The sequence below is a fragment of the Rissa tridactyla genome, chromosome 4 (genome assembly GCF_028500815.1).
Source record: "Rissa tridactyla isolate bRisTri1 chromosome 4, bRisTri1.patW.cur.20221130, whole genome shotgun sequence".
NCBI lineage: Eukaryota > Metazoa > Chordata > Aves > Charadriiformes > Laridae > Rissa > Rissa tridactyla.
This window is the reverse complement of record NC_071469.1, coordinates 72,669,572-72,690,957: the sequence shown is the minus strand read 5'-3', so window position 1 is coordinate 72,690,957 and position 21,386 is coordinate 72,669,572. Positions and strand designations below refer to the sequence as shown.

Genomic DNA, 21,386 nt, shown 5'->3' with positions numbered 1-21,386 from the left:
TCTCGTTTGCACTGTGCTTTCATTTCGGCAGGGGAAGCTGGGCTGCAGAAGAGGACGCAGGTGAGCATTGAGAAAAGCGCTTTTCCCTGAGGCATCTCAAAACTCTCTCAAAATACCAGTGGGAGATGGAAATGATGTTGGTTTGGTTTTTGTTTTTTTTTTTTTTTTTTTTAACTCAGGTGGTGAGACAGGGCGAAAGCGAGAGTGCCTCGCTCGAGTTCACACCACGGGAAGCGTCAGCTTCCCGGAGCTGCCGAGGTTTTAAAACAGGACTAGCGAAGTGCCACATCTGCACAACGTGCTTCAAATAAAACGTGAAGTAACTGCTCTAGACCTCTTGGTTATTTGCCTGATAAAGAGGGGATTTTGGCAAAATAAGGCTCAGCGTTTTCTGGTGTGGGGAGTCATCTGAGTGTGACAACTAACCTGCAGCACCGGCAGGAGGGGGATGAACCCTGGGTCACTGATAAAGGACGAGCTGTCTCCTTCGTTACCTAAAGCAGGGGCCTGCTACAACACGTCCTGACTAAAGTCACTGTTCAAAGCTAAAGGTGGGCAAACAAAGGCTGTTTCTTGCCCGGGCGGGTGAGGGGTGAACCCCTCTCGCCAATAAAAAAACATTTCAAAAAGTAGCTGGGTCAAATTTTTATTAAGGTTCTGTGAACTTAACATTTCTGAAGCGAAAGAGGAGCCCGCTCTAGGAAACCCTCTGCGGGTGGGCAGGCGCAGCGGTGGCTGTACGTCCACTGAAAACTGGGAAAGCTCAAAGCTGAGCCCGGCAGTAACTCGCCCACTGCCACAAGGACGGCAGCAGCGTCACCTGAAATAAAAGCCCTCAAAACCTAAAGCAGTTTAGAGAGGAGATATCGCTTTATTCGACCTCGGGCGCCAGGAGGAAGACCCGCAAGTCTAGCACACCTCACCGGGGATGCTCACCCGTTACTGATACACAGAAGATTCTCATAATTCCGCCTACCGAATCCATAACTCCACCCAGGCTTACAGGTGCGTTAGGATGACCGAATACCCTTTTTGCTGTGTCGGCAAAACGCTTCTGCGCAAGCGTGAACGTGCTGTCTGGGCAGCCTGTGCCAGGGCTCTGCTACCCTCAAAGGAAAGAAGTTCTTCCTCATGTTGAGGTGGAACTTCCTATGGTCAAGTTTGTGCCCGTTACCCCTTGTCCTGTCCCTGGGCACCACTGAGAAGAGCCTGGCCCCATCCTCCTGACACCCACCCTTCAGATATTGCTGAGCATTGATGAGATCCCCTCTCAGCCTGCTCTTCTCCAGCTGAACAGCCCCAGGGCTTTCAGCCTTTCCTCAGCACAAAGATGCTCCAGGCCCCTCAACGTCTTTGTAGCCTCTGCTGGACTCTCTCCAGTAGCTTCTTGTCCTTCTTGAACTGCGGGGCCCAGCGCTGGGCACAGTTCAGGAGATCTTCTGAAGCCAGGCAGGCCTTCGCTGCTGAAAGCGAATGATTCTAATACGTAGTGGTGGCAGGAGCATCGTTCCGTGGGAAATGGCTACAAGACGTAACACCAAGGGGTCACTTCTGGGCAGTCTCAGGGGCAAGTGAAACACGCTGGACTAGCCTAGGGACATCCCGAGGAGACCGAGGTTTTAAGCCATCTCAATCTCTGGTGTTTGATAAAGTTGAGAGAGGTAATACAGTGACGTGTATGCAAGGAGAATGTTTGGAAGAGATATTTTTCAGCGTTAGAACAGAAACACCAGTAGAGGGGGCAGGTGGAATATTTTTCAGCTGGATTAGCCAGATTTATCTGGCCCTGCCATTAAAAAAAGTGACCGAGAAAAAAAAAAATAAATCTGAAGAGGGATGCCATGATCTCAACAATAAAAACATTTTCCTTTCGGCTAGAGGTGCGCACACAGTGCACCCAGCTGTTGTGTACCCTGCAGTACAGGTGTCTGGCATATTGATCGTTAAAATAAAGCCGTCTGCACTGAAACAAAAACATATCTCAATCACTAAATCCCCATAATTTATATTTAGATAGAATGGTTTACTTCAGGACTAAAAGGAAAAGTCTTAATTCTTTCGGATAGTATTTCTATGGCAATCAGAACCCAAATCCCCATTCTTGCTTTCCCCTGCAGCCATCTAGTGACATCGAAGAAGCACATGCCCTCTGCTCGCTGGAGTCCAGCTGGCAAAAACAAATTTTCCCAAGTCTTACTGTTACCGTAAGCCGGCGATCGAGGGCTCTCTAAGACTCCAGTTTGGAGTGTTAGAGAGCAGGTGTTCCTTGTTGCAGCGCTGGGCGCGCAGGGGATCACTTCACCTGCTACGCGCGCCGAGTTGCTCAACTGCAAAGGTTATAAGCCGTCAGAATATACGTATTCATTAAATTTCCCAGAAATGATTAACGTATTCGTACTATCGCCTAGAACTCATTAATGTATGTAAATGTCCTCGAGGCAGGCGGGTCCCTGTCCATTGGTGGTCTGGCAGGGTCCTCAGGTGGCGGTTGACAGCCTCCCCCACCGTGTCCGCTGGTTGAACTCCGTCTTCACGCATGCTCAGTTCCTCTTTCAGTTTAGTTTGCAACTCTTGTTTTCACCAAACCAGCTTGTTCTAGCATCTCTCCATATCTACTCTACTCCAGGATACAACGCCTCCAGACTTCCTTTTATCCAACTAAACCCAGCGGGTGTCTAACCCATCCCCTTACAAAGCATTTCAAAGTGAGCTACGTTATTGCAGTAAGGAGGGAACCGGATGTTCTTTTCAACTGGGTATCGGTAAGGCCCGAGGGGGCTTCCACCCCGGCGTTTCGTGCTGTTCGAGGCTACCGTACCAGCAGCTCCTGTAGTATTATAAAGTTGAGAATGTGCTGAAACATTTGCCTACGTCCAGGGATTGGAAATCCTTGGCCGCATGCGAGCCGACAGCCTTCCTTGTCGTTGGACAACCCTCTGGGTGCTGCCTGGGGAGGCCCCTTCCCTCCTGCCTGTCCCAACACGGCCGTGCCGCCGGGTGACAGGCCCAGGGGGACACCACGGTGTGGTGGTGAGGGTGGCAGGGCCGGGGGACGGAGTGGGGGGACGGGGGCCTGGTGGTTGGGGTAAGGGGGTGGTGGGCATCTGAGGGGGTTGTGGTGATGTTGGGTGCACCAGCAGGCCAAGGTCACCCGTCGCCCACAGAGCTGGGTTTGAAGCTGCGAAATATAAAGAAGGGATCTGGAGGGAGCTGCGCCCCGGTTTGGCTTTTCGTTTCTTCTCTTACTGCTGAGAATAACGACGGGAACAGCAGGGCTTTTTTCATTAAGCCTTTCCTCCTGAGCTTATTGCTTTGCAGGCTGTAGGCACAACGGGAGGTGAAAAGGGGTTACAACTTCTCCCCGTGCTTGTCTTCACGAGCCGATTCCATGAAGATGGTCTGTCTGGTCCAGGGTGGCCAGTTTCGGCTCACGTTCCCACCCCGGGTGCTGGGACGGGCAGGTACCTCCGGGCAGGAGGAGGAGGAGGAGCACACACCAAAAAAAAAGCAAATTCCAATTTCAGAAGTCATAGAATCATAGAATTGTTCGGGTTGGGAGGGACCTTGAAGATCACCTAGTTCTAACCCCCTGCCCTGGGCAGGGACACCTCCCACCAGCCCAGGTTGCTCAGAGCCCCATCCAGCCTGGCCTTGAACCCCTCCAGGGATGGGGCATCCACCACCTCTCTGGGCAACTTGTTCCAGCGTCTCACCACCCTCATGGTGAAGAGCTTCTTCCTAATGTCCAGTCTGAATCGACCCAGCTCTAGTTTTAATCCGTTCCCTCTGGTCCTACCATTACCCGACATCCTAAAAAGCCCCTCGCCAGCTTTCAAGGGATTGAAAGCACAGCCCCCCCCAAAGGTGGTTGTACACCTGGGGATCAGACCCCATTTCAATCCACGCTTTTTGGTCGAGAACAGCACGCTGCTGCTCTTGTCATACAAGGCCAGCGGTGCAGTAGAGAGGCTGGGTTTTAAAATCCCTTCAGCGTGAGTTACTTCCTTACCTATTTTACCTGCCCATGAGGGTTTCGTGACTTCTGCGGCAACCCCAGGACCAGGGAGCTCCCAAATGAGGATCCTTCCAAGGGAAGGGACCATCCTGCTGCAGGGGCTGAGCCTCCGAAAGCCACAGAGGCAGGGGCTGGGCCGCGATTTATTTTAAAAGCCAATCGGCACAACGGTGACGTGACAGAGTTTGTTGATTAGCTGCTGCTTGTGTTGTTTCTCTTTGGTAAAATGGGAAACGGGTGAAAAGCAAGACCCAAGGAATTAAAAAAAAGCCAAGGAAATCTGGAATATGAGAGCTCGTTATTTGCCTGATCGTTGTTAGCATGCAGGACTTTTAGGGTTTTTTTTAAAAAAAGTAGCATAACGAGGACTTCAGATAAAGATATGGGAGCGCTCATGGATATTTTTAAGCTTTCTCTAGGGACAAGGTCGGCATAAAAAAAAAAAAAGCGTGTCGATACAAACGCAGGCTGGCTCCACGCGTTAAGGTATAAATCACGTGTACGTACACGATTCTGTCATATGAATAATTTATATATCAAATATTCCTGTATAAACAAGGTGTAAAATAATAACGGCATTCCGGGCCTGTGTCACACCTCGCCAACGGGATTATACGTCTTTAACCTGTGCTTAGGGTCACCCATCATCAGTCCCTGCCGCCCCCCCCCCCGTGTTATTTCTGGAAGCCTCAGCGGGCACGAAGACAATTTTGTTCCCTTGCTTTATTCATGATCTCCCCAGACGGCGATTGGGAGGCTGCTGCCGAGGCAGGTTGTTGCGTCGGGGTTCTGATTTTGTGGTTGCCGGGTTCTCTGCCGTCTCTTCTTCGCAGGCATCTTTTCTTGCCTGCCAGAAGAGTCCCAAGAGTTTTGTCGGTCGCTTCTCCATCCATTGGGGAGGGCGAAGGAAAGGCCGCCAAGGCTGTGTTTGGGCATGAGGACGGGGGAAAGGGGAGAGTTTGTTTTCTGAAACATAAAGTAAGGATAATTTTATTATAGTATTGATAAATGAAGAGCGTACAAACAACTGGCTGGTCGCCGTTGTCCTCTCCTGCCTGCACGGCACGAACCTGTTGACAGTTCAAAAGCTTTGCTGTCTGACGGGTCCCATCCTTAGATGGTCCTGTGGAACTTCATCCATCGAAATCCCCCGTTACCCGTCCGTGCTGGCCAGGCGGCCGCCGCGCAGAGGAGCTCGTCAGCTGTCAGCAGCCTCTCCCGCTCCCGGGGAGAAGCAGCAAAGAGCAAACACTCCTCTGCCCGCCTCCGCCGGCGCGTTCAGACTCATTTTTGTCTCGTGTCCAACCCTGGAAAGATTCTGGGTCCGTCAACTCATCAGCAAAGCTTCTAGCAACACTTATCATCCTCTGGATGATCTTCAGGGCCACCTTCGTGGCCAAATTGTTCAAATCTCTGCGTTTCCCAGATGTTGCACATGTGTTTGGGCTGTGGTTTGGTGTTTTACTCGGTGCGATCGCGGCCTGTCACAGGTCCTGCTCCCCTACGTTGCCTCCAGCTGCGCTCCTGCTCCCTTCCTCAGCTTGGGTTTAACACACACGTGGCTGCGGGGTGTATCAAAACACGGCAGATTCTTGATCCAGTGGACTTTTTTTTTTCTCGGTGGATCTTACTCTACCACCCCGAATCAGGAAATGAGATGCCTGGGCTCAGCAAGGTACCGTCCCCGAGGTGGTCCACCTGGAGAAGAGCCCAAGCTCATCCAGGTGTGATGTTAACCCGCCCTGAGCTCCTCACTGCGCTCAAAGCTCTGTCTCAGCGGGGCAAGGAACGCTGGATTTACGAGGGCAGAAAGGCAGAACTCAGTGGGTAGGGGGACTCTTTCGATTTTTGTTATTTACCTTGAGGTCTACTGGCTAAAAACCCCAGGAGAACTGGGTTGCGTGATTTTGCCCAGACCGCTGGCTGAACCCGTGCCAATAACAGGAGCAGGAGGGTGCTGGGTTCTCCCCTCCTCTGCTCCTGGAGGCCAAAATAAATGCCTAAAGTAGGGATAGCGTTGCAGATGCTGCAGGGAAATGTTTAAATCCAAAGTGAAAAACCTGTTTTCAATTAGGTCTCCAAAAAAAAAAAAAAAAAAAGGAAAAAAAATATTCCATAGAAACATTTCTGTTTAGATTTGTTTTCTGACATCACCGGAGCTCCCTGCCAAAAAATGCCTGAATATCTTTTTTGTGTTTCGGATTTTACTGTTTGTTTAGGTTTTTTGTGGGGTTTTTTTTTGTTTTTTTTTTTTTGCACACCTATGCAGGAATGCTTTGAAAACCCCTGTTTTCTTTAGAAGCGCGGTTCAAACAGATCCTTCAAAGCAGTGACGTAAGGGTTCGCTCAAACTCACACCGCCGTACGCTCATCGTCACCTATCGCTCCTCAGAGGCCTCGCCAGCACCGGGGGAGAAGATCCCGGGGACTTACCAGGCACCGGCAAAATGGTAGAAAAGTGTTTCATTTCTCTTAACGGTTGGGACCCTTTGTGATTTGGGGGATTTTATTATTTTTTTTTCTTTTCTTTTATCCTGTCTCAGCACAAATGGGTTATCTGATGCAGCGGCTGGAGGAGAGCCGGGTGTCAGCTTCTACGTTACAGGAGACGGAGCGGGCTGCTGCTTCTAGTTATCGTATGGCGAGAAAGCAAACACCCAAGTGCGGCAGGGCAAAATGGAAGGATTCCTTGATAGCCTCATGGGCTACGGTACGTCAAGTAAATGTTATAAGGCTCACAAAACGGGTGCAGTGGGACCATACGCTGTGCCAGCACCAGCTGTGCCATACGCGCCTTCTCTGGGAGATTTGATTGACTGTACAAGAAGAACGAGATTTCTGTATCACAGAATCATGGAATGGTTCGGGTTGGAAGGGAACTTAAAGCCCACCCAGTGCCACCCCCTGCCCTGGGCAGGGACACCTCCCACCACACCACATTGCTCCAAGCCCTGTCCAGCCTGGCCTTGAACACCTCCAGGGATGGGGCAGCCACAGCTTCTCTGGGCAACCTGGGCCAGGGGCTCACCACCCTCACAGTGAAATTTTTTTCCTAATATCTCATCTAAATCTCCCCTCTTTCAGTATAAACCCCTTCCCCCTCGTCCCATGGCTCCCCTCCCTGCTCCAGAGCCCCTCCCCAGCTTTCCTGGAGCCCCTTTAGGGACTGGCAGGGGCTGGAAGGTCTCCCCGGAGCCTTCTCTTCTCCAGGCTGAACCCCCCCAGCTCTCTCAGCCTGTCCTCCCAGCAGAGGGGCTCCAGCCCTCCCAGCATCTCCGGGGCCTCCTCTGGCCCCGCTCCAACAGCTCCGTGTCCTTCTTGTGCTGAGGGCTCCAGAGCTGGACGCAGTACTCCAGGTGGGGTCTCACAGAGCGGAGCAGAGGGACAGAATCCCCTCCCTCGCCCTGCTGCCCACGCTGCTTTTGATGCAGCCCAGGATGCGTTTGTCTTTCTGGGCTGCAAGCGCACGTTGATGGCTCATGTTGAGCTTCTCATCCACCATCACCCCCAAGTCCTTCTCCCCAGGGCTGCTCTCCAGCCATTCTCCGCCCAACCTGTATTTGTGCCTGGGATTGCCCCGACCCCCTGCAGGACCTTGCACTTGGCCTGGTTGAACTTCATGAGGTTTGCACAGTTCCACCTCTCCAGCCTGTCCAGGTCCCTCTGGATGACATCCCTTCCCTCCAGCGTGTCAACCGTGCCTCGGCTCGTCGACTCGTGCGTTGACTAATGTAATAAGGAAACAGCAGTCCAGACCTCCATCCCCATTTGTCCAGCACACCTCAGTGGCCGGTATCAATGCTCACAGGCGCTGTGCAATCTGAGATAGCCAACTCAGAGGTTTGGTGGCCAAAGAGGGTCGAGCATCTCCTCTGCCGCACCCCGGAGCGGAGGCCACACCGTTCTGTGCCCTGAGGGTCAGGAAGGTGGCACTGAACTGCAGGATGCGATTTAGCCACTCCAACAGCCCTGAGTTTTTAAAGAGTTTGGGTTACAAAAAATGTCCCACAGCCCCTCACAGGCTGCTCTGGAGAGTTTTTTTGGAGCGTAACCTCCCGCCTCTGGATCCCACAGTCCCCTTGTGTCTCTCAGGGCAGCCTCGCCTGTTAGAAAGACGCTCAGCACAGCAGTATTTGTGAGCTCAGCCTTCTCCCTGTGTTTCCTTTAGAGGACTTGCTTTGGAAAAATGACCAGCTGAGTTCCCAGGTGGAATTTCTAAGACTGGAAGGGAAACAATTTACCAGGCTTCAGGAGACAGGGGCTGTTCCGCAGGACGGCCAGGGGTACTGGCCGGTCTCGGGCAGGGCACGCCTCTCGCCTGTCCCGGCAGGAGGTGGTACCCAGGCGTGTGCATTCCTTGTGACACCCCTGCGCCGGTGGCGAATGGATGAATTCAGGGCTTTGACACACGCGCGAGCTATTTCAGTGATCGCTAGTGCACATTGTACGCTTCAGGAGGCTGGAACCGGTCACGGACTTTTAAGCCAAGGTACGAAAAGGCCAGTTCGGTGAGCGGAAAGTCAGGAATATTCCGGGTCTGAGGAAACAGCTTCTTTTAGAAAAAGTGTCTCAGGTGAAAAGGATGAGAGAGGAGGCTTCTTGGCCTTTTGCAATCACAGCACTCCACTGCGACGCTTCCAGCCGTCTGAGCGCAAAAGCACGTGACATTTCTCAGCAGCTTGGTTTCTTCAGGACACCCAAAAAATTAGGAGGATCCAAAAGTCAGACATTCCTCCCGTAACGGTTCTTTAGTGTCCACAAACCCTCCTGCGGCAGCAATGGGCTAAAAGGAGCAGCCACGCTCTTCACAAAACATCTTTTCCAGCTCAAAAAAAAAAAAAACCAAAAACCCAACAAAACGCACCAGTCTGGAGACATCGTCCCCGCGAGAAAGAGCTGTGTCAGGGCCGCCAGCACACGGCTCCGCTCGGTACCGCAGATCACAGCAATCCCCCCATCGTCCGCTGTACCGGGAGCAAAATGGACATTAAATATGGACTGCCTTCGGTTTTAGCGCGTACAAAACCTCGTGCTGTATTTAATGCTGGTGAATCTAAGCCCTGCTTTTTTTTCTTTTTTTTTTTTTTTTAAATATATTTCTCAGCATCTTCCTGCTCCTATCCCCCCCCTGCATCCTGACACTTCTGCCGCAGCCATGACGTTAGCAAAGGGTGGGCATGACTCCAGTATAATAAAATTTTATCTTGAAACCATGCCGTGCTGGGAAGACGGTAATTTAGTTAATTGAATTCCCTCTAAAACGGCACTGAATCAGTATTCCAGCACAGCGCTGGCAGCACGTAGCTGGCGGTGAAGTCTTGCGTGTGACCTTCCCAGTCAGACCGCTGTCTTGGGGCACTGGCTGCGAGGATTTGAAGTTCTAGCCCCAGCTTTAGATGTAAATCGCTGAGAAACTGCCCGCCCTACCCGGGATATCTGCTCTCTGAATCTCGTCTGAACACGATTTACAGCCTAGGCTGTGTGTTCCGCCGACCGTTGTCCGTCAGACTAGCGGTGAAATGGAAAAGTACTGAGGAAGGCGGCGGGGAAGCTGTTTTGCCTGGCCTGGGACCAAGGATCTGCACTGTCCCGGCGCGATACGCTCCATGGAGGGATGCTCGCCGAGGGAGCAGTTCTTTGGAAGAGCAACATCTGTGAGCTCTTCCTGGTGCTCCTACACAGGGACAGAAAGGATAAAATCCCGCTGGGCTTATTGGCATAGAATCACAGAATGGTTTGGGTTGGAAGGGACCTTAAAGCCCACCCAGTGCCACCCCCTGCCCTGGGCAGGGACACCTCCCACCAGACCAGGTTGCTCAGAGCCCCGTCCAGCCTGGCCTTGAACCCCTCCAGGGATGGGGAAGCCACAGCTTCTCTGGGCAACCTGGGCCAGGGGCTCACCACCCTCGCAGCAAACAATTTCTGCCTCAGATCTCACCTAAATCTCCCCTCTTCCAGTTTGAAGCCATCACCCCTCATCCTATCGCTCTATGCCCTTGTAAAAAGTCCCTCCCCAGCTTTCTTGTAGGCCCCCTTCAGATCCTGGAAAGCTGCTCTAAGGTCTCCCCAGAGCCTTCTCTCCCCCAGGCTGAAGAGAAGATGCAGACGCTCTGCTCCAGGATCCATTGTCTCACTCTTCTAGGAATGAATCTACGTCCTTGAGGAACAGAGTGATCAGTCCTCATCAGTATCTCTGGACAAGCCACTCAGCCCAGAGAAAAATGACCTCTCAGAGGAGCCAGATCCCAAGTCCCAGGCACACAACTTGCTGTCAAAGGGAGAAGGACTTCTTTCGGTACGGACTTGACCCTGGGATGATTTTAGAAACTCCCTAGGGAAGTGACCTTGGGGGCAGAGAACGTATTTGACAGCTAAATTCATCATAACCACTCAGCTGAGCCTTCTGGGCTGCACGTCTCTCAGGCAGGCTGGGAGATCAGCCCGTAGGAGGGTCTGGGCTGGTCCGAAATGGTGGAGCAGGTGAGTGCCAGCGGTGGCAGGGTTGGGTGTGAGGTCTGGAGTGCTCCTCCACTGCAGGAGCCGGGCCGGAGAGCTGCCAACGGGATGAAACAAATGGAAAGGAGTAAAAAAAAGCTTCATGTCCAGGGCCTGGATGAATGCAAACAACATAAATACTGGCCGAGACACCATCCGCCCGCCGGCTCCTCTGCTGCAAAATGTCTTTCTTGACCTGGTGTGGAGCCAACCTCAGAGCAAACGCTTGGCCAGAGCACAGCCATTAGCGCCGGGGAGACGGCCGCGAGCCCTTTTGTTTGGGCTGTGTCACTTTTCATCACAGAAAGTGGCTTTGCAACTAATATTTGGAGGTCTCTGCTGTCTCAGCAGCCTGTGGCACCGCTTCAGGCTTCACTGGGAAAATGGCCGGAGCTGCTTGTCCCGTGGGAGTTCCTTCAGGTTATAGTCTTCTTGAGGGCTGAGCGCCCCAACTTGGCTTCTTCTAGTCCATCCTGTGCTCCGGTGCCAACCGTCCTGGGGACCTCCGTTTCCCTGTCCACATTAGTCCTGAAGGCTGATATTTAAAGGCCACGTTCCTTGCACTGACCTCCCCGTGAGGCCATGTCTCCACTGGGCTTTGACCATGCACGGGGTTGCGTGATGTGTCCATAACAGAGATCACAGCTGCAGTTTCCCCATGTGTTTTTTCTAAAGGGCCTTCGCACCCTTCTGCAAGGATGGACGGGGGGAGCCTCGCACACACATAGGGAGCCCGCAGCCGCCCAGGAGATCACTACACTGCTAATTAGAAAGTTTTCCGGTTTTGGTGAAGACCCGAACCAACGTCTCGTTGTTCCCAGAAAGCTGTTCCCACCGCTTCAGGAGAAGTGACTTCTGTTCAGATTGATCTTAGGCACTTTGGAACCGTTAGACCCGGTTGGGTCTTTACGTGCCCGAATTCTCCTGGGGATGGTTTGGTAGGACTGAGATACCAGACTAGATGATGCCAACCAGCCCGGCCAGAGTGGTGCGGCCATTGCTACCCTCTCCACCCAGCCCTGTCCCCATGCAGGGAACAGCATACACTGGAGCTGCCTGGGAACAAGGAGAAGGTCCAAGGGGAAATTCCCGTGTAAGCTGTGGAGCGAGTGGTAGAGAACTTGAAGAGGAGCTGGAGCGGGTAAGGAGCACCTTTAGGCTGGGTGGTTTGGCAGTGGTGGCCACCCCCTGACCTCCACCGTGGGTTCGCAGGCTGCAGAGAAGCTGCTTCTGTTCAGGATTCAGAGAAGGATGTAACCCACTGATGGCAAGGCTTGGCCGAGTTGGCTGTCCGGCCAGAGGTCCTGCCGCACCTGCCCTGACGGCTGCTCCATCACCTGAGCAGTAGCAGCTCAGCTCCACATGCTTCTGCATGAACTTAGGGAGGTAACTCCAAGTGAGGACCCATCCGCCCTCCCTGCAGGCTCACAAACCATAGGTGTCCAGCAGCTGCTAGGTGGGCAGCTGAGATGCTGAGGCCCCCGGAGCTGCTGCTCTCACCACGTGCAAGCTTAAAACCAGGCAGAAATCCCCTTCCCAGCCTTCATTTCCTGGGATCGAAAGCACGTCAGCACCCACAACTCCCCTCCAGAGCTGCCCCGACATGGGCGCCCCGCTTTGCTCCACCACCAGGTCCTGACCAGAGCCACGTACTGGCAGGGGATGCGTCCCCCGGGGCCTGGCCTGCCCACCTCTCCACAAAACCTTCTTCCTTGGCAAAGCCCCCGAGCACGCACCAGGGCAGGGCTGCGGATGGCACCTCCATGGACCACGGGGCGCTGCAGGGCAGCCCGGCCCTGGGAATTCCGCACCTCATTTTTGCAGCTGGGCAGCGGAGTCGGCGAAGGGTTAAAGCCCCCTCCCCGGCAGCGACTTTTTGACAGGAGGAACATTTGATCTCAGGAAGAGCCTTCAGAGGCACAGCCAGCCACCAGCTCACCCTGACCTGCCCAGCCGAGGGCTAACGCCAGCCCCCCCTTTGCCCCCCAAGCCCTCACCCCCTGCTTCCCACTGGTAGACGCTTACTGGTGGACCCTCGCTAAAGGTGGGGCTGAAACCAGCCCAGGAGAAGATGACCTCTTCCTTCTCCTGCGTTTTACAAAGCAGGTGGCGAGGATGCAGAAGGTGCAGGGCTGCGCATCGGCAGGGAGCGAGCCCACACGCGTGCCCCCGGCACATCACTCCTGGCGTGGGCAGTGCCGGCGCCGCGGCTGAGGCGCCTGCCAAATAACCCCTGCGGCTTATTTAGGGAGCCCAGCTCCCAACAGACGACCACGGAGGTGGGCATCTGGCTGGAAAGCCTGGCACTGCCACCCAGGCTCCGCCGCAGCAGGCTCTGCCCGTGTCTGGGGTGGGGGTGGCAGCCCCCGCACCCAGCCTTGTGCGTCCCAGTGCCCGCAGCAGCCGTCACCCCCATCCCGGAGCCGCCATCCTGTCCCGCCGCCCCGGCCTGTTCCCAGGGATCGTTACCAGGAGCTCGTGTGTTTGGTTGCAAACAGAGCGGGAGCGGGAGCCAGGCGCTCGTGTTTGTGTGCCTGCGGTTGCTGAGGCAACTCGGGGCCAGCCAGGAGCTGCCAAAACCACCGGCAGCCAGCGCCGAGCCCACGGCGCAGGTCCCTGGGGCGGCACGGCCAACCCGGTCTCCCACCGCCCGGCTAGGCCAGCGGGCCAAGGGGCTCTCGCTGCTCAATCCCGCTGAACACAACCAGAGCCGGGGCGTCAGTGCGGAGGGAGTTTTATTGCAGATCCGGGTTACAGCGCGGGTCTGCAGCGTCCTTTGGTTCGGGCTTCACGAAGGCGGCGGGAGGCCACGGGGGGGGTTTGGGTCGGAGACCTTTGCCAACGGCCAGGCAATACCAAGCTCTCCCGGGATGTGTCCCGGAGCTGGGCTGGGAGCATCCCGGCGGCACCGGCGCTAACGGCACCGCAGGGTCGGAGCTTCCTGCGGCGAAGCCGGGCAGCCCCGTGGCGAGGGCACCAGTGGGGAAGAAAGGAGGTGGCTGTGGTGTAACTGGTGCAGGGTCGAGGCAGGTCCCCGGGAGGTCTGCAGGGAACACGGGCTGCCGTCCCCGGTGGGACTGGCGGGGGGGGTGCCCCGAAAGCCGGGGCTGAGGTAGGGAAGGTCTGGGTGCCAGCGGGGCAGGGGAGCCCTGAGGAGCAGTGCGGTTAGTACGGCGGGTGCTGCTGGCGGCGGGGGGCTGGGGGGGGACAGGAGGGGCTGGGATGGAGTCACAGCACGGGGGTGGGGGGACACAGACGTAGCGCTGGGGCAAAGCACGCGGCCCGGCGACTTCCCGATCACATCAGCGCTGGGCGGGCGACCCCCCGCCAGCCTGGGGCTGGCCCCAGCGCAGCCTCCCGGGCCCCACGTCATGCGGGCATGTCCCAGGGCTGACGTGAGCGCCGGCCCCACGGCCGACGCGCAGGCACCGGGGCGGTGGGCGCCACGGGCACCCCTCCCTACTTTTTCACTTTGGCGTCGTAGGTGCCCGCATTCTTGTAGGCACTGACGTAGCCGCTGGTGTCCACGATGTTCTCCCGCCCGCTCTTGCCCTTGCCCTTGCCGCTCTCGTCGAAGCGCTCCTTGTGGGACCCCGTGTACTTGGAGGTGTCCGTCAGCCTCTCCACGGCCCCCACCGTCTTGGCTTTCTGCGCAGGGGGGACAGGCAAAGGGAGTCAAGAACATGCCCTACCCCCCTCCCTCCCTCGCACCACGCAAGCCCCTGACACCCACTGAGGACCCTGCCGTGCCCCCGGGACCTGCACAGTCCCCAGCACACCCAGGGCCATGGGGTCCCCCGGGAAGCTCTGTCCTCCCCTCCCGACTGTCCCTCCTTCTCCCAGCGGCCGAGGGGCTCTTCGCTCACCGTGACGCCCACGTTAATGGGCTCCTTCCCCGCCACCAGCTGGCAGATGGCTTCGTACGCCTCCTCTTTGCTCTTGTCCTTAAATCTCTTGGGGGCCAGTTCCTCCAGCGCCTTCTTGAACTCCTCATAGTTGATGACCCGGGCTGTCTTCCCTCTGCAAGCACAAAATCCGGGCTGCCGCAAGCACATCCTCAGGTTGCGCCTCCAAGCAGGATGGATGGGCAGCATCAGGGAGACACCGGCTTCGTCCTCCACCAGCCTTGGGCCCCTCGCCCACCTCCGAAATGCAGCTACGGCCAGGGGGATGCCGGCAGAATGGGTCAGGCTGGGCACAGCTGGTGCTGAGCTCCGGGAGCTTTTCAGCCACATGATGTTAAAAGTCCTCGATGCTAAAAACCTCTACCCCTGCATGGAAGCGCCCTGGGACTTGGGCGCTGGAGGAGACACGCAGCCATTCCCACTGCTCCCAGCCTGCCTGGGGATGCCCAGCACTCCGTCCCGTGGCAGGCACCCGTCTCTCTGGTCAAATTCGGAAGGACGTGCACAGAGCATCGCTCCCATGAGCACCTGGTCCTCGTCTCCCAGGCAGCACAGCGACCCACCCTCCGACACGCCAAAAGCCTCCCGGTGCTCAGACCCTCCTGGCCCCCCCCAGGGCACAAGGCGATGCCGGGACAGAGGGCGCAGAGGGAGCAGGCTCCCCACCCATCCTTGCTCCTGCACCCTGGTGAGGAGCAAGCGGGTGTCAGCGTGTCTTTGGGGACACCGAAAGCAGCCCCAGGTGACCTCTGAGGAGCAAAGACCAGAGTCCTTGCCATGCTCAGGTGCGGGCTGGCCAGGCCCAGGGATGGGCTGGGCCACGTCACACAGGACACCCCCGAGCACCCTCCTCTGCTCCCCACGGCACCTTCTTGCTAGATGGGAGCCTGGCAGAACCAGCCAGGCCCACCTCGATGCCTGGGAGCTGTGGCACGGCCTCTGCACCAAAATCGGAGCCTCCCACCCCCAGAAATTTAGAGTAATTTATTATCAGGTCTTGCAAAAGCAGCCACAAAAAAAATCCCCGAAGGCAAGACGCCGCAGGGCAGCACCCGCTGCTCCATGATGGATGGCCTGGGTGTGCAGCCGGGCTACCACACCTCCCCGGGGACCGCCGTACCCAGGCCACCGCCACCCTGCCCACACCGCAGGGGCATCCCCAACCTCTGAACAGCTGTGGAGGCCCCCCAAAAAGCCGAGTCACTTACTTCACCTTGGAGAAGACAATGTCCACATCGGTGCTGGTGACGCTTTTGCCGTCAGTGACTTTGCAGTCTTTGCACAGCTTGGCCCAGTTCTTCCCGTTCATTTCTTGCCCCGTCGCCTTGGTGTCGCCGTAGATGGCGAATTTGCGGAAGCTCTCTTCTAGGGACGCCATCTCAGCGCTCCCAGCCATGGGGCTGCGGGATAGGGGGACAGAGGGGCCCGTTGCTGCCCAGGCTCTGGCTGGCAGCACCGGCAGAGCCCAGCTGCTCTGCTCTCAGGTCCCGCGAGGGCAGGAGGAGGGCTGGCGAGGGCAGGGGGGCTGCGGCAGGAGCGGGGCGTTGGCAGAGCCCCGCACGCGTTGGGTGAGGGCTGGCGGCACCCTCGGACAAGCCCCGAGGCCAACAACCAAGAGGTGTCTCGGGGGATGGAGGCTCCGGATGGAGAGCTGTCAGCAGCGAGGCTGCCGGCTCCGGGGGCTGGCGAGGAGTGAGCGCATCGGCCCCCGTCCCCGCGGGAGCACTCTCCGGGAATGACGCAATGCGGCCGCCTTCCTCCTGCTCGCCGATGATGAGAAACGGCACCGCTGCCTGCCTCCGGCCCCACCTCTCCCCTGCCCGCCGACTCTGCCAGCGCCCGGCGTTCCCCCTGCGTGGAGCTGGGCCAAACACGGTGGTGCCCGGCCGCCAGTGGATGCCAAGTGGTGGAGAGGCCTCTGCACTCCCTGTGGCCGCTGCCACGTCCCGGCTCCCTGCCTGCCGTCGCCCGGCCAGCCTCGCCCTGCCGCCTCAGCATCCCTCGCCATGCGCTGAGCGCCCGCAGCATCTCAGCCAGGACAGGGCCCAGCGGTACCCGGGTGCGGTCCCCGGCACCCCGGGGTGCACAGCAGGAACCTCGCCCGGTGTTCAGGCCGGTGGGCGTGGGTGGGGGGGTCAGGATATGTCCCCCCCGGCACCTTGGCGACAGTCGGAGAGCGGGCACGGAGGAGCAGCGGGCTGGGATGCTGCGCCGCCGGCCCTCGCGTCGCCTGGCAACTGTCACTAGGAAGGAGCGGCGTTGCCTGGCGACCGTTGCTAAGGAGGAGCGGCGGGCGGGGAAGCCGCTGGTCCCCGCCGGTCCCCGCCCGTCCCCGGGCTCCCCCGGGGCGCCCCCGGAACACCCCGCACGGAGCCCGCCCGGGGGACGCCGCCGGTGGCTGGGGGGTGCCGGGGCAGCGGCAGCCCCTCGGTGTCCGTCCGTCCCCCCCCGCCACTCCCCGCCCTCTTGCACCGGCCCTGGGACGGGCGGCGGCCGGAGCCGGGGGTCGGGGGTCCGGGGGGTCCCGCTGCCGCCGCGCCCCGGGCCGGTGGGGGGGGCGTGGGGGTCCCGGCTCGGCCGCGGCCGCGCTCGGGTCGGTCACTCACCTCCCGGCGCCGCGCTCTGAGGCGGGGGGGGCGGCCGCCGCCGCCTGTTTAAGGCGCCGCCATGGCGACGGGAGGGGCCGCCGGCCGCGCCCGCACGGGGCTCCGGGCCGCCCCCTCCCGCCCCCCCCACCCCTCCCCGGGCCGCCCCACGGCCGGCGAGCGCCCGGGGCGCCGAGACGGAGCCCGGGCAGCCGGCATGGACGGCTCCGGGACGCCCTCTGCCACCACAGGAAGCCCCCGTACCACCCCACGAAGCCCCTCCATCACCCCAGGAATCCCCACCATCACCCCAGGAAGCCCCGCCATCACCCCCAAAGCCACTCCCCCATCCCACGAAGCCCCTCCATCACACCATGAGACCGTACTGGCAACCCACAAGGCCCCACCATCAACCCACAAGGTTTTTCCTCCACACCAGGAAGCCCCTCCATCACGCCAGGAAGCCCCTCCACCACCCCACGAAGCCCCTCCATCACCCCACGAAGACCCCACCACCAGCCCATGAGGCCCTGCCGGCACCCCACAGGGTCCCTCCATCTCCCCCCAGGGTCCCTCCGTCACCCCAGGAAGCCCCTCCACCACCTCAGGAAGCTCCTCCATGAGCCCACGGGGCCCTACCAGCAACACACAAGGTCCCTCCATCACCCCACGAGGCCCCACCATCACCCTACAAGGTCTTTCCTCTGCCCCATAAGGCTCCTCCATCACCCCATGAGGTTCTTCCACCACCCTGCCACCGCCAGCCCCGCTGTGCTCTGCCCTGCAGCCCTGTCCCCTGCCCCACGTGGCCAGCATAACCCTCGACAGAGGAACCATCCGTTCTTGGTGGGGGACACCATGGACCAAAGATCATTGCCCAGGCTGCGGGGATGAACGGTGACCGTCCTGGCGTAATGGGCACCACAGCGAGAGCCGGTCCCTTCTGCACAGCTCGGTGGGACACCCTAGAAGCTGCCCATCGTGGCAGCTGCCTTCCCTCACCCAGAGCCCGACCACACGTGGGGCTCTTTGTGGGTGCCGCGGGCTGAAGCAATGCCCAAATATTGTGGTTGCCATGGAGTCCCGATGCAACCCACATCACTTACTCATGGCCCCACCTCGGCTGTTTGCCCAGCGCCTGCTCCAGCCTCGGCGCTCCCCTGGCACTCCCTGTCCTCCTGCCCGGCCAGCCCCAGCATCACCAGTTCTTCACACCGAGGGGACGCAGCGTGTGGTTCGCTGCTGCCACACGGGGTCCTGCAGGTAAATCATCAGCTTGGGGAAGTGGGCAGCAGCTCAAAAAACACCTTTGGCACCCTGCGGTCTCTGTCTGCCCTGGTTCCTGTGCAGGGCAAGGACAAACACAGGTGTCCCCGTGGCCGAGCTGCCCCAGGGGAAATGGGTCTCCTCTTGCACCCAGAGCCCTTTGCTTTGGGGTATGGCCCCCATGACAATCTCACCTTCTCGGCTGAGGGGCACATGTCCTCTGCTGGGATCTTGCTGCCAGCTCTTGACTGGACAAAGCCCTGAGCAGCCCGCTCATACCGATCCTGGCTTGGAGCAGGGTCCGTGGACTTCCAGAGGTGACCACCAGCCAACTCTGCGAGTCCGTGATTTGGGATCCCCACCTTTACCTCCCGCCTCGGAGGTGAGTGCCAGGGCTGGTGTCAGAGGACATGCCACAGCACCTGGCCACTTTGGGTGGCCCCAGATGGTCACAGCCACATGAAGGACTCCACTTTTTTGTGTCCCCCAACCAGCCTTGTGACCCCTCCATTGGCAGGAGCTGCTGTTTCCCAGCCCAGCCAGAGGCAGGGTGGCAACCCATGGCTGCCTGGTGGCAAGGACATCCCGAAGGGGACAGTCAAGGGTAGGCAGGACAGGTGTGGAGGCTCATCTAGTAGGGCTGGGCCAGCCTGATGCCAGACTCTGGGCAGACCTCACCAATGAGCGTTTCTCCTCCATCTGGCTTGTCCTGGTAGAGCTCAGCCACGGCCAGAGAGCCTGGGCGCTTCACAGAGGAGGTGGCACCAGGAGGACTCAGCTTCCAGCTCTTCATAGGATATAAAAGCAGGTTCCAAAGTAGGTTACAGTGGGAATTTAAACCAGCCTCCACACAGGCCGGGGACAAGAAGGCTGTTGTCCCACCCCACAGAAAGCGGAGAAGATCCGTTCGCCTGCTCTCTGCTTGAAGGAGAGGGCAATCATTGGGGCTGCCATATTGAGGAGGGCGGTGAAGCCTTGCTGAAGGTAGAGCCTCATCCCTAGCTTGCCCTGCAGCTCCCCACCGAAGCAGGTGTCTTTGGCTCTGCTTCCAGCCAACAGCTCCGAGAGGAGCCCGGGTAACGCCAGCTGGAGCATCCAGCCCGCAGCAGCTCCGGCAGGGCTTGGCAGCACAAGAGAGAGCCCAGATTCACCGAGCTGGCAGCAGGCAGGAGCTGGAGCTGGGCACGTCGGCAGCTCTTCTGCCGGAGCTCCAGCCCATCCCGGGAGCTGCAGAGCCCAAAGAGCCAAAAAGCGGCACAGGGGAAGCGGCGGGCGGGCGAGCGGTGGGCACCGAGCCAGGGCTGGCCAGTTGCCCCACGGGGTCAGGTTGAGCAGGTCAGGTTTCGGTTCCTAAGGGCTGGGGTTTGTTGTGCATTTGTTGTCACCATGACAGCCCTGATGGGATGGAGCACCGTCCTTGGCCGGCTCCTGCTGTTCCTCATGCAGCCCGGAAAAGGAAGCCCGGGAGGAGGCCGTGACTTGGTCTGGAGCCCATGGCACGGGCAGGAGCTGAGGCCGAGGTTGCACAGGTCCTGTGATGTGGTGGAGGAGCGTGGACACGGCTTAGTGCTCAGCTCCCCCCGGGGACCTTTCCCTTCTTGTGATTTCCAATAAAGGTCAGGATGTTCCCAGGCTGTCTCCTGCCCCGGGGAACTCAACGAGCTGCGTAACTCCAGCGCTTACCCGGGATACACCGAGGCTCACAGCTCAGTGTCACCACGGCATGGCTTTGGATGCCGGGCTTGTCCCTTCTAGGACCACGCCAGTCCTAGAGTGCTGTGACTGCTCCGGGGTGCAGCTCAGAGCTTGCACTAAAGCACGAGCCCAACCCCGGAGCACCCTCCTCGCTCACCTTCCGTCCTCTTTGCCTCTCGCCTCCCCCAGGGCCGGGCAGCGCAGGCTCCCCGGAGTCATCTTGTTTCAGGAACGAGTTCGCTGGCTCAGCCGCATCTGGGGTGGGATGAGGTTATGAGGGAAGGCTGCTTCTCTAGCTCGAGTTGCTACAAAACAGAGGGAAGTGTTTCGGAGGTTGCGCAATATGTATACGGTCACCCCAGCAACAGCGCGTCCACAAGGGCATTAACAGGGCTTAGCGGCGGCTGACAAGCGGCGTGCGAGGGAGATCGGCCGCTTGAGCTGAGGTGCTGGGTGCGATGCAGGGCGCAGGGCAGAGAGGAGGGGGAAAATGCCCTCTCCTCTGGCAGGAGCTTCCCTCTCCCCCCCTGCAATTCCAGGCAGCCCCTTGAGATGCTCTCAGGACGCATTCGAAAGCAGAGCCCAGGAACAGACTCACCAAAAAATCTTTTCCCAAAGGAGGGTCCCCTCGACTTCGAAGAGAAAATTAAGGAACTTGAGTCACGCCCAAAGATGAAAGCAAAAGCAGGGCGCACGGCCCACGCCACGGCAGAGACAGGATCGTGCTGCGAGGCCTCGCAGAGCCGCTGGCGAGTGGCCAGGGACCGGGATTTATGGTTTCAGAGGACTTCGTAAAGCCGTCACCATCCTGCGGATGCACTGCTTGTTCCTGATAAAAACCCGCAGCGGCTCGTGGTGGGAATGGCCAGTCCAGGGCGCTGCCTCCTGCCGATGGGAGAGTTCATGCCTTGGTAAAAAAACCTTTTTATTTAGTGCTGGAGAAGGTGCTTGGGGACAGCGGACCTCAATGTTTCTGCAGCGATGGGGAGCTGAAGGCATCAGGAGTTCTCCTGTCACCTTACTGATGGTCTCTGAGGTCTTACTGACCTCTCTGATGGTCTCGGGCTGTAGCTCGCGATCACTGCCATCCTCTGCTGTGGTGGCCAGGACCACTCTGCCCACACGCTGGCCTCTGCAGCGGTACTCTAATGGACTCCTCGGCTCCTGAACCCGCAGGGTATTAGCATCAGGGTCCCAAAAGGACAGAACTGAGGTGCAGAAGGAGTGAACTCGGGCTGTGCCTGCCCCTGCTGCGACCATCCTGCTCCCTCCCATGGAAAACTTCCACAGCTTTGTGGGGTACCACACGCAGCACCCAAAGGTCCCGAGGGCATGTGCGTACTACCAAGTGGCATCTGCAGAACGTCCTCCTGGCATGAAGCAGCTCAGCTGAGACAGTCTGCTGCCCTTGTGAAGGTTCAGCCT

At 58.4% G+C, this 21,386-nt stretch overlaps 1 protein-coding gene across 4 annotated transcripts; it reads right to left on the bottom strand.

The window, feature by feature from the left end:
- Positions 1–13,239: 13,239 nt before the first annotated feature.
- TPPP3 (tubulin polymerization promoting protein family member 3) lies at positions 13,240–20,266 on the bottom strand. Of its 4 annotated transcripts, none has more exons than XM_054201463.1 (4): positions 20,119–20,266; positions 15,624–15,815; positions 14,377–14,530; positions 13,240–14,158 (listed from the first exon to the last, which is right to left on the bottom strand). In XM_054201463.1, exons 1-4 carry the CDS (start codon positions 20,178–20,180, stop codon positions 13,970–13,972), a joined length of 597 nt encoding a protein of 198 aa, XP_054057438.1. In that variant the 5' UTR covers positions 20,181–20,266; the 3' UTR covers positions 13,240–13,969. The 4 variants fall into 4 exon arrangements, with proteins under 4 accessions (XP_054057438.1, XP_054057437.1, XP_054057440.1 ...); XM_054201462.1 differs by lacking the exon at positions 20,119–20,266 and adding an exon at positions 18,461–18,479; XM_054201465.1 differs by lacking the exon at positions 20,119–20,266 and adding an exon at positions 18,107–18,237.
- Positions 20,267–21,386: the final 1,120 nt, after the last annotated feature.

Excerpts from the sequence above, each read along its gene's own strand:
- TPPP3 (XM_054201463.1), bottom strand. The coding sequence starts at position 20,180 with ATGACTCCGGGGAGCCTGCGCTGCCCGGCCCTGGGGGAGGCGAGAGGC. Across the intron at positions 15,816-20,118 it reads AGAGGCAAAGAGGACGGAAG|CCCCATGGCTGGGAGCGCTG; the intron begins GTGAGCGAGGAG and ends CCTATCCCGCAG. Across the intron at positions 14,531-15,623 it reads ATTGTCTTCTCCAAGGTGAA|AGGGAAGACAGCCCGGGTCA; the intron begins GTAAGTGACTCG and ends TTGTGCTTGCAG.